General features: G+C 46.8%; 1 protein-coding gene across 1 annotated transcript in view; it reads left to right on the plus strand.

The window, feature by feature from the left end:
- Positions 1-3,527: 3,527 nt before the first annotated feature.
- Positions 3,528-12,118, plus strand: part of LOC143296607 (uncharacterized) — a 104,567-nt gene continuing 95,976 nt past the window's right edge. Inside the window, exons 1-2 of the mRNA XM_076608635.1 lie at positions 3,528-4,193; positions 5,324-5,968. Of these exons, the coding sequence (XP_076464750.1) occupies positions 5,501-5,968 (468 nt within the window). The 5' untranslated portion in view covers positions 3,528-4,193; positions 5,324-5,500. The remainder of the gene's footprint in view (positions 4,194-5,323; positions 5,969-12,118) is intronic.

The following is a 12,118-nucleotide window of genomic DNA, read 5'->3' on the forward strand; positions in this document are numbered from 1 at the left end:
GTGTGTGTGTGTGTGAGAGAGAGAGAGTTTGTGTGTGTGAATTTGTGTGCGCGCGCGCGCGCGTGTGTGTGTGTGTGTGTGTGTGTGTGTGTGTGTGTGTGTGTGTGTGTGTGTGTGTGTTTGCTGATGTCAGATGGACTTAAACATAGACCAGCAAGCTGCTCGGTTGACTGAGAAAACTGTGTGAAGATATGTGTGTGCTTAATAAGGACTTGAGTGCGCGTGTGCTGATGACAGATGGATTTAATCATAGACCTACAAGCTGCTCGGTTGACAAAGAAAACTGTGAAAACATGTGTGCGCGTTAGTGCTTGCGTGCGTATATCTGTATGTATTTGTGAGTGCATATGTGACTTTCTGTCGTGTCTCGCGCGCGCGCGCGTGCGTGCGTGTGTGTGTGTGTGTGTGTGCGTGCGTGTTTATGTGTGTGTTTGCGTGTGTGTGTCTGTGTGTGTGCATGTGCGCGTGACAGTAACACAATCACAGCGCCATCTGTTGGGGTCATAGTCGATATCTAAGTGCCGATCACACACACACCTACCCCCCTCCACACACACACACACACACACACACCTCACGCTGTCAGACCATCTGTCGTCACCTGATGAAGGCACACAGCAACACAGCATGCTGTCACAGACTGTGGCATTCCAGTGTCACACTGTCAGTGTCAAATACATTATCGTTAAAATAATTATCCCACCTGTCTTGGAAAATGGTGCGCAGCTATGTATGTTTGAGAGAGGGACAAGTGGAAATGTTTGTGGTATGTACGTCCTAGAGGCAGTCGTCATACATCACTGGGAAGACGAAAATCTGTCCTTTCAAATGCACAGGTGCGTGCTCTGGCGCGTGTGCATGTATATATATATATATGTATGTATGTATGTATATGGAGGAGATGGGAGGGGGCGGAGGGGGGTAGTGTGCGTGCGAGTTCGCACATGCGAGAAGGTTGAAACGTGATGCAGCAGGCTGGTCACATAAATTGAAAAGATCTGCAAACACGCACGCACCCACCCGCATACACACGCAGACACAAACACACACACATACACACACACACACACACACACACACAAACACATGCATAAACAAACACAGACAGACAGACACACACACACACACACACACACACATGCACAAACAAACACAGACAGACAGACAGACAGACAGACACACACACACACACACACACACACACACACACACACACACAATCGAGATTTTATGACAATAAAAGTCAAGTCAAGTCAAGTCAGGTCAAGTCAAGTCACACACACACACACACACACACACACACACACACACACACACACACACACACACACACAATCAAGCCATGTCTCCATTCGATTTGTTCATCTTGGGCAAATATTGCGTGCACGATAGCAACATTATCGGCATTTCAGAGCAAAGGACCACGCTCCAATAACAGGCGTAATACGAGTCTCACGCAAACAGCAGTCACACATACAGACAGACAGACACTGTGCTCAAGGGAGGTGAGTTTGTCGGAAGTTTTGTTGCGGCGTATATTGTCGCCGGACACATTGTGTGTGTGTGTGTGTGTGTGTGTGTGTGTGTGTGTGTGTGTGTGCGTGCGCGCGCGTGCGTCTATGTGTGTGCGTGTGTGTGTGTGTGTGTGTGCGTGTGTGTGCGTGTGTGTGTGTGTGTGGGTGTGTGCGAGCGCGCGCGCGCGTGTGCGGGGTTTTCTTTGGTGTTTTTTGCGTATACGTGTGCTTGTATATAACGTTCTAATGTGTATGTATATGCATGAATGAGATTGCGTTCGTGTATGTGTATCTGTGTGGCTGTTTGCTTGTGTGTGTGTGTGTGTGTGTGTGTGTGTGTGTGTGTGTGTGTGTGTGTGTGTGTGTGTGTGTGTGTGTGTGTGTGTGTGTGTGTGTGTGTGTGTGTGAGTGTGTGTGTGCGCGTGCGCGTCTGAGTATGTGTATGTGTGCATCTGTGTCTGTGTCTGTAATCATCTTTAAGCTGAACTATTTGCTTCGAATACTGGCGACAACTGTTTGCTTCGAATACTGGGCGACAACAAAAAATATGTGCCGGCGACAATATCATTATCTGTCGTGAACGTCAGCACATATAATGTCGTCGGCGACAATAATTACATGCCAGGCGACAACCATAACATATCATGCCACAACAAACATTGCCATCAGTGGCGGTGGACTGATAAGCCAGCCAGCCAGCCAGCCAGCCAGCCAGGTGGACACAGCCAGACTGCTATATTATTTTCTGTCCGCCAGCTTTGCCGCGGCTGCTGTGCCAATAGTCAGTCAGTCTGTGGCGTGTGTGGTTGTTTTTTTCTCTGGAAGCAGACGACACTTGCTTCAACTGGCAAAAAGAGGTGCGATGTCTTTTCTCTCTCGCTCCGCATCTGTTGGTCTTGGCTTATAATATGTATCTAATCGATTCCTCTTGGTCGCGTCTTGCTAATATTGCTGCTGATGCTGCTGCTGCTGTTGTTGACATGTGTCTTTCGTCGTGTGGGTCTCTCTTTCACACGTTGTTTGTTTTAATCAGAAGGTCGTGTGTGTGGACGGGATCGTTCGGTGCTGGGTTCGTGGCTTCGGTGATGACTTAGTTTGCAAGCTTGTGTGTGTGTGTGTGTGTGTGTGTGTGTGTGTCTGTCTGTCTTCGGAGGTTGGTTGGCTGGTTTTGTGGGAGGTGACGGGTCAGGTTTTTTTGCTTTTGATTTCTGTTTGTTTCTTTACTTATTTGTCTTGCAGGATATACGTAGTAATGTTGTTAAAAAAAATCCCGCCTGTCTCAGTCGGTGTTTCTCACACTCTGTTGAATATTGGTCCAAAAGATTAAATTGTGAACAATGTATTATCTGCGACTGCATGGGAGGTTACAGTTGACAATATAAAAAAAATCGCATTGCACTGTGTGTCACAAGACTGACAATTACTTTCAAAACTGTGGGTCGTTGCTTTTGTTGTTGTTGATGATGATTTCGGGATTAAAGATATATAAAAGTGAAGGTCTATCAGTTTAGTTCTCTTCGTGCACAAGCACGCTGAAAGCTCACTGAAGAGTCCGACTCGAGATGGGCAACAGAGTCTTCCGCAGTGGCTGCAGGGGAATGCCTGGTCTGTGGGTTTTTTTATGTCTTGCCCTCTGCGGCTGCTGCTCCATGCTGGCACTACGGTAAGCGTCAGAGGTGGTGGCAGCTTGGTGGATGGTGGGGTGAACCAGGAAGTAGTACAAAGACTCACTGAAGAAGGCCCTCACAATCTGTGACATCACCCCCCCCCCCCCCCACCTCCCTTGTGGACTACGAATTGTTGTGCTAATGTGATAGTGTGATCAGAAGATCATAATGTGTTTTTTTTTTCTTGTTTTGTTATTTCACAAGCCTGACTTTTGCTTACAATTGTTCAGGTAACATGATGGTAAATTACCTGTGTTGTGCTGTTTGTAACATGCCCTGAATAATTACTTTCAATTGTTTGGGTGACTTGATAGTCAAAATGATCGTTTCACTGTTTCAGGACTGACTGCCACAACGACAACAACAACAAAGCAGCAGCAGCAACAACAACAACAACTTGCAATTGTCGGCAGCTCGGAAACACTTGCTTCCTACGTCTTTCTCTGCTTGATGCTGAGTGCCATGGCTCAGCCTGGAGGAAGCTGTCGTCGTGAGCAGGCCGGGTGGAATCTCTGTCTCCGAGTCTGAGAGCCAGCCCGCTTCTCGTCACGGTGTCCGCGGACAAGCGCCGTGGTCGGCTGTCAGTCCTGTGGTATAACAATAATCCCCTGGCGGACGCGGCTTGACTTCGCGACCTGCCTGCTGCAGGCATACTGAGTCGTCGGCGACTTGTGGAAGGAAATCAGACGCCGCTATCGATTGTGGGTGTCACGCACATTACTGCCGTACATCTCTTGTCTTCCTCCAGTGTTCTTCACTCCCACAGGCGGTGTATCGTGCTCAGCCACCATTCCCCTCCACACACACACACACACACACACAGAGCAGGGACGCTGTCAGTGGAAGCCAAAGGATATAGTTACCATTACCTCGGAGTGCCTTCCCCTGGATCGTGCATGCTGCCAGCTCTTTGGGACATCTGGCGGTGTGGTGTGATGACGGCCTGGAGGAGGTCTGATGGGATGTGATGTGGTGGATGGTGTCAGGAGCCCCCTGAAGATTTCTGTTCGAAGTGAGTCATTTTATTTTTATTCTTTTCTATTTATTTAATTTTTTTTAATAGACTATCCATTTCTAACTTCTACACACACACACACACACACACACACACACACACACACACACACACACACACACACACATATATATATATATATACATATATATATATTATATACTTATAAATGGAGAATGTCTTAAGAACTGTCTACCTATATATCTATCTAACTCTATATATCATACATTTTACATTATATATATCATAATATATATATATATATATATAAAGTAAAATGTATGATATATATATAGTTGGATAGATACATAGATGGATAGTTCTTAAGACATTCTCCATTTATAAGTGATATAGGCTCATCAGTCATTTAAAAAAATATATCGTCATACCTTTCAGGGACCTCTCTGTTGAAAGCATGACCTTTCTAGAACAGTTCTGTTGGAGTTAAGATCATTCTAGGATAGCTCCCATTAGAGACATGTAATCGCTCACATGTGGTACGGGTTTTTTGTTTGTTTATTTGTTCTTTTTTTTGTGGGGGCAGGGGAAGGGGGGGGGAGTGAGGGGGTGACTTTTCTTTGTCTTTTTCTTTGGTTGACCGTTCCCATCAACATTCTAAAAATTACTAGGTTCTAAATCTTGCTTTAACAGTGCTGGAGTATGGACTAAGGTAGTTTTATTGATTTTTTGTTGTTGTTGTTTTCTTTTGGGTTTAATGAAACATAATTTTATTCTCAAAAGTTTTATTGCTCGTTGATAATGATAAGGGTTGTGTTAGGAGCTCATCATTCGTTTCCCGGAGTCTCTTTCTACCAAAGATCACGTTAGCTTTTTAAGTGGTGTTCAGACTTAGTGGAAACGTTTCCAGTCAGACTCCCGAAGTCTTTTCGCAGTGTGCCCTCACTCCCTTACTTCCTGGAGGAGTCATTCTTCCGGTCTCCCTCCCTCCCAATCTCCCTCCCTCCGTCCCTACAATACCACTCACAGTCTTTCCCCTTGTCTCTCATTGCTGTCCAGTCTTTCATCACCACCACAACCATTACGCCACCACCACTACCCGCTTGCTTGTACCAGAAACTGATTCACCACCATTTTCTTCTATTTACTCTTCTTTCGTTTTTTTCCAGATGGCTTGATGTGACAAGAACAGAGGCATCTGTGGCTTTTGTTTCAATTTACCATATTGGAGTAGAAATTTGACTTTGACTTCGACTTCGACACTGTGACTGTGTCTCCCCTCCTCAACCTCCTTCTCACCTGACACCCAGACACCCAGACAGACAGACAGACATACAGGCAGACAGATGCTGCCCCTCATCTTCAAGCGTAAGAAGACAGCGGAGTTCCTGCGGCAGAACTCCGCGGAATGGGGCAACGACCGCAAGAAGGACGGCCACAGGACTCGAACCCTGGAGGACAACATGTATGGGACGGTGGCCACCAGCCCCACCCGCTCTGTGGACAGCGACTCGGGTTCGGGTTCCAGCCCCGGCTTCTGTGTCACCAGCAGCAGTAGCATCGGTGGCGCCGGCGTTGGTGGTGGTGGTGGTGGTGGTATTGGTGGACTTGTGATGGGTCTTCAGCAAGGTGGTGCTGGTGGTGGGGGTGTGGGAGGGGAAGGAGGCGGAGGAGTAGGAGGAGGAGGAGGTGGATACCTGAGCACGGGAGGACGGTACTACCACGACTACCCGGCGGCCGGTCGTGGGGGTCATCCGCCCCGGAGGTCTCCCAGCCCCGTGGGGTCCGGGGAGTGGGCGCTGCGGGAGTGTGAGGTGAGAGGGGGTTGTGTCGTGTGTTGTGTGGGCATCTCTCTCTTCGTCTCTCTCGTTCTCTCTTTCTGTCTGTCTCTCTGTAACTGTCCCTGTCTTTCTCTGTCTGTCTCTCTGTCCCTCTCTATCTGTATCTGCCGCTGTTTCCCTCGTTGTCTCCCCTCTCTCTCTGTCTCTCTTTCTGTCTGTCTCTGATTTTGTCTCTCTCTGTGTCACTCTGTCTGTCTTTCTCTGTCTCTGTCTTTGTCTCTCTCTGTGTCACTCTATCTGTCTTTCTCTGTCTCTGTCTTTGTCTCTCTCTGTGTCACTCTATCTGTCTTTCTCTGTCTCTGTCTTTGTCTCTCTCTGTGTCACTCTATCTGTCTTTCTCTGTCTCTGTCTTTGTCTCTCTCTGTGTCACTCTATCTGTCTTTCTCTGTCTCTGTCTTTGTCTCTCTCTGTGTCACTCTATCTGTCTTTGTCTGTCTCACACTCCCTCCCTGCCTGACTTCTGCCTCTCTCTCTCTCTCTCTCTCTCTCTCTCTCTCTCTCTCTCTCTGTCCAGACGCTTTCAAAACGACATTGATCTGTACCAGTGTATGTCTTTACTTATTTGATTTGTTGATACTGGCTGATGTGTAAGACACTCCCTCCTTCCTGTGTGTTTGTGTACTGGTCTGTGGCCTGTTCACAATACATCATTTGAGACGCCGTGACTCTGGTAGAGTTCGTTAGACTTCTGATCGTGTGATCATCAGTGATCAGGGTTCGAGGCCCCGTTACATCATGGTGTATAACCCGACAACACGGCACGGACTGGGAGCTGTCTGGAGGATCATCAGTGTGGAATGTCAGCCAACCCAGTCCCTGTTAGGACTGAAACCGGATTTTTCGCTGGTGTCAAATGAGGTGCCCAGCCTGGCAGAATTTGTTAGGAGTTTGACTTCTTATGCTGTGATCACCAGTGATCAGGGTTCTTCTTCTTCGTTCGTGGGCTGCAACTCCCATGTTCACTCGTATGTACACGAGTGGGTTTTTACGTGTATGACCGTTTTTACCCAAACCATGTAGGCAGCCATACTCCGTTTGTGGGGATGTGCATGCTGGATATGTTCTTGTTTCCATAACCCGCTGAACGCTGACTTGTATTACAGGATCTTTAACGTGCATATTTGATCTTCTGCTTGCGTATACACACGAAGAGGGTTCAGGTACAAGCAGGTCTGCACATATGTTGACTTGGGAGATCGGAAAAAAAAATCTCCGCCCTTTACCCACCAGGCGCCGTTACCGAGATTCGAACCCGAGACCCTCAGATTGAAAGTCCAACGCTTTAACCACTCGGCTATTGCGCCCGTCAATCAGGGTTCGAAGCCCCGTTTCGGCATGGTGTCGTGTTCTAGGGAAAGGCACGTTACAGAAGATGTTCTTCCTTCCACCCAGTGCGTGAATGGGGGATAACTGACTTCCGGTCGGGGGGTGGTTAAAACAGCGGAAGGAGAGAACTGAGCCCCCCGCCTTCCTGTGTCGAGCCCTGGACACAGTGGGTGTGAATTCACTGCCTTCCTGTGTCGGGCCCTGGACACAGTGGGTGTGAATTCACTGCCTTCCTGTGTCGAGCCCTGGACACAGTGGGTGTGAATTCACTGCCTTCCTGTGTCGGGCCCTGGACACAGTGGGTGTGAATTCACTGCCTTCCTGTGTCGGGCCCTGGACACAGTGGGTGTGAATTCACTGCCTTCCTGTGTCGGGCCCTGGACACAGTGGGTGTGAATTCACTGCCTTCCTGTGCCGAACGCTGGACACAGTGGGTGTGATTTCAGTGTTCATGTGTCGAGCCCTGGACACAGTGGGTGTGATTTCACTGTTTTCCTGTGTCGAGCCCTGGACACAGTGGACGTGAATTCACTGCTTTCCTGTGTCGAGCCCTAGACACAGTGGACGTGAATTCACTGCCTTCCTGTGTCGAGCCCTGGACACAGTGGACGTGAATTCACTGTTTTCCTGTGTCGAGCCCTGGACACAGTGGACGTTCCCCAGTGGCCGGGAAAAGGCTGTGGGATCTATAACCTTTAACCATCTGAACCTGAATCTGACAGCCCTGTGTCAGTCCCCCGGGGGTACCAGACATCGTGACAGGGTGGTCCTCCGTGTTCCTGTCTCCTGTCTTGTCTTTTGCTCTGTGTGTGTGTGTGTGTGTGTGTGTGTGTGTGTGTGTGTGTGTGTGTGTGTGTGTGTGTGTGTGTGTGTGTGTGTGTGTGTGTGTGTGTGTGTGTTGTCTCTGCCTGTCTACCTATCTTGTTTGCCATCGATTTTTCACTTCTTCTTTCTTTCCTTATTTTCTTTTTCTTTTTTTGTGTGTGTCTTTTTTTTTGTCGGGCAGGAATATTGGTCATCTATCGCCCAAGAGAGAGAGTGAGAGGGGTGGTGTGGGGAAGGGGTGGAGGGGTGGCGTGAGAGAGAGAGAGGGGGGGGGGTGAGAGAGAAAAAGAGAGAGAGAGGGGGGAGATGGAAGGGAGAGAGGAGAGAAAGACATGAAGAGATACACAGAGTGGGATAGAGAGGTGTAGGAGACGGGGAGAAGTTAGATGGAGAGAGATGGATGGGAGAGGGGAGACAGAGACAGAGACATATAGCGAAAGGTGGGGGAGACGGGGGGGGGGGGGGGAGACTGGGAGACATAGATGGAATGGAAAGATGAAAGAGAGACGGAGAGAGACAGACAGACGGACAGACAGACACAAAACTAAAATCGACAGACATGCAGAACTTCAGCAACCCGAGTTCGGAAGTGACATGAACACACACACACACACACACACACACACCAAGGAAAGCTAACTCCCCCAGCGCTGTAAACCTATCGCGTAATGGGTGTGTGAGTGGCGGCAGCGCTTTTGTTATGTCAGCTTCCAGCCCAGGAACCCAAATGTCACGGTGCAGGGAAACACACTTACCTCCCTTCCTTTCTCCCACCACTCGCCTTTGATTAGTGCTGGGCCCTTCTAGAGCCAGCAAAGATGTCGTTTTTGCTGGGTGTGTTACGCAGTCAGATATTAATAATGATAACAACACCAGCAACAATAATGGAAAAAAAAGAGGATAATGATAATAATGATGGTGATGATGACGATGACTCATAGTTTATAGTGCATTCCCTGTTAAACATGTTCTGTTGCGCTGTGCAATGTTAAAAAACACAAACAAAAACCAACAACAACCGACGTGTAAAACATGCTTGTAAACTCTTAAACGAAAACTTACATATTTGCACAGACAATCAAACACACTCAATCACTAATCCATATTCACACACACACACACACACACACACACACGCACTATCATCACTCATGCACAACACTCATACATATCGTTCATCGCAATAATTAAATGATCCACATGTCATATTACAAAACTTCACACCAATACCGCAATACTTTGGAGAAAAAAAAATCACAGTACTGAAAAACGAAACTAAAAACAAACAAAAAACAAAACAACAACAAGAAATAAACAAACAAATAAACAAACAAAAAAACCAACACAATCCCATTACTTACATGCTTCACAACACCCAAATGATGTACAAAGAAAAACAAAAAGTTATGAGAATTTGGAAGAAAAGTTTGAGGGACAGAACAGGAAGGGTGCCAGAAAAAAACACAATTAGAAAAAGGAGAAGAGGAACAATGGAAAGGAGGAGAAGAGGAACAAGGAGAAGAGGAACAATGGAAAGAATGAGAAGAGGAACAATGGAAAGGGGGAAAAGACGGAACAATTGAAAGGAGGAAAAGAGGAACAGTGGAAAGGAGGAGAAGAGGAACAGTGGAAAGGAGGAGAAGAGGAACAATGGGAAGGAGGAGAAGAGGAACAGTGGAAAGGAGGAGAAGAGGAACAGTGGGAAGTAGGAGAAGAGGAAGAGTGGGAAGGAGGAGACGAGGAACAGTAGAAAGGAGGAGAAGAAGGAACAAGGAGAAGAGGAACAATGGAAAGAATGAGAAGAAGGAACAATGGAAAGGAGGAGAAGAGGAACAATGGAAAGGAGGAACAGTGGAAAGGAGGAGAAGAAGGAACAAGAAGAAGAGGAACAATAGAAAGGAATAGGAACAATGGAAAGGAGGAGGAGAAGAGGAACATTGGAAAGGAGGAGAAGGAACAAGGAGAAGAGGAACAATGAAAAGGAGGAGCAGAGCAACAATGGGAAGGGGGAGAAAAGGAACAATGGAAAGGAGGAGGAGGAACAATGGAAAGGAGGAGAAGAGGAACAATGGGAAGGAGGAGAAGAGGAACAATGGAAAGGAGGAGAAGAGGAACAAGAAGAGGAACAATGGAAAGGAGAATAGGAACAATGGAAAGGAGGAGAAGAGGAACAAGGAGGAGAGGAACAATGGAAAGGAGGAGAAGAGGAACAAGGAGAAGAGGAACAATGGAAAGGAGGAGAAGAAGGAACAGAAGAGGAAGAGGACGGGAACGACGACGAAGAATAAGAAATAGTGGGCGGTAGGAAGGGGGTGTGGGGGGGTTGAAGAGTGTAGAGAAAGTAATGGGAAAAGCAACAGACAGGGAACATAGATATTGAAATGGAGAACTAGCCCGAGATTCACACACACACACACACACACACACACACGCACACACACACACACACACACACACACACACACACACGCACACACACGCACACACACACGCACACACACGCACACACACACACACACACACACACACACACACACAGAGATAACATTTATAGACTTCCTCATCAGTCCAAGACAAAATCAACGCCAACCGATCTCCTCTGAAAGGGTGACTATTTTTTTTCCTTTTTGTGCTTGCTTTGTTGGTCTTTCGGAGGATGTGGTGGCTGGCTGTGTGGGTGTTATCTTCGATCAGCTTCCGGGTGCCGGCACATCAATATAACCCATCATCATTAACAGAGAGAGAGAGAGAGAGGGAGGAAGGTTGGGGTGGGGGGTGGAGGAGGAGGGAGGGAAATGGCACGGAGAGTGAGTGAATGAGACGGGAAAGAGAGGGGAAGAAAGATATAAGATAGCACAGAACATGTTGATATGAACGAGAGGGACGGGGTGAAACTGGGGACATTGAAGAGAGGGAGGGAAGGAGCGGACATTAAGGACAGGAAGGGAAAGATATGACATTAAAGAGGAGAGAGGGGGAAGAGGACATAAAGACAGTAAGGGAAAGAAAGGATATTAAAGGGAGAGGGAGGGAAAGAGAGGACATATAAGAGAGGAAGAGAAACAGAGGAGATGCGAGTAATAAAAAAAAGATAAAATAAAGAGAGAGAGAATGACCAGTACCATGACCATGACCATGAAAAATATTTTAATTGTGAAGGCCATCGACCCATACACAAATTCACACACACACACACACACACACACACACACACACACACACACACACACACACACACACACACAAACAAACAAACAAACACAAACACAAACACACATACCATGATCTTTGTCTTTTCTAGATTTACAGTAAGGCCTATTCGTATGGATGCTGTTTCTAGACTGTTGATTTGATTTTGAAGCCTAAATGGTGTAGAAGAGATCAATACAATGTCATCTGCAAACAGAAGCAAAAAGATATCGTCTAAACCTGGAGGAAGCTGGATTCCGTGCTTTCCTTTTTCTCGCACAAAATCTACCACTTTTGCTATGAATAATGAAAAAAATTAAAGGACTTAGCAAACATCCTTGCTGAACCCCCTGCTTACAAGTGAAAAACTCTGACAGTTGGGTGCCCCACCTTGTGCAAGCTGTGACTGTTGAATACATAGCTTTCGACATGTTTAACATTTTACTAGATGTGTTTATCTTTCTCAGTATTTCCCAAAGATTGTCCCTGTAAACAGTGTCAAAAGCTTCTCTTTTTTTAATAATCTATGAAGGCCACGTAAACTTGGCCTAGTCTCCTGCAGTTGCATCCTCTTTTGATAATTGAGATTAATGTGAAAATGTGATTTATTGTTGAAAACCCTTTTCGAAACCCTGCTTGTTCTTTGCTGAGTTTGCCTTCTGTTTCAGCCGATAAGTATAATCTTTTGTTTAATATGGCTGTAAAGACTTTGCTGGCAATACTTAGTAAAGAGATCCCACGATAGTTGTCTGGGTCTGTTTCATCGCCTTTTTTGAACAGTGG

The sequence above is a fragment of the Babylonia areolata genome, chromosome 21 (genome assembly GCF_041734735.1).
Source record: "Babylonia areolata isolate BAREFJ2019XMU chromosome 21, ASM4173473v1, whole genome shotgun sequence".
NCBI classification, from domain to species: Eukaryota; Metazoa; Mollusca; class Gastropoda; order Neogastropoda; family Buccinidae; genus Babylonia; species Babylonia areolata.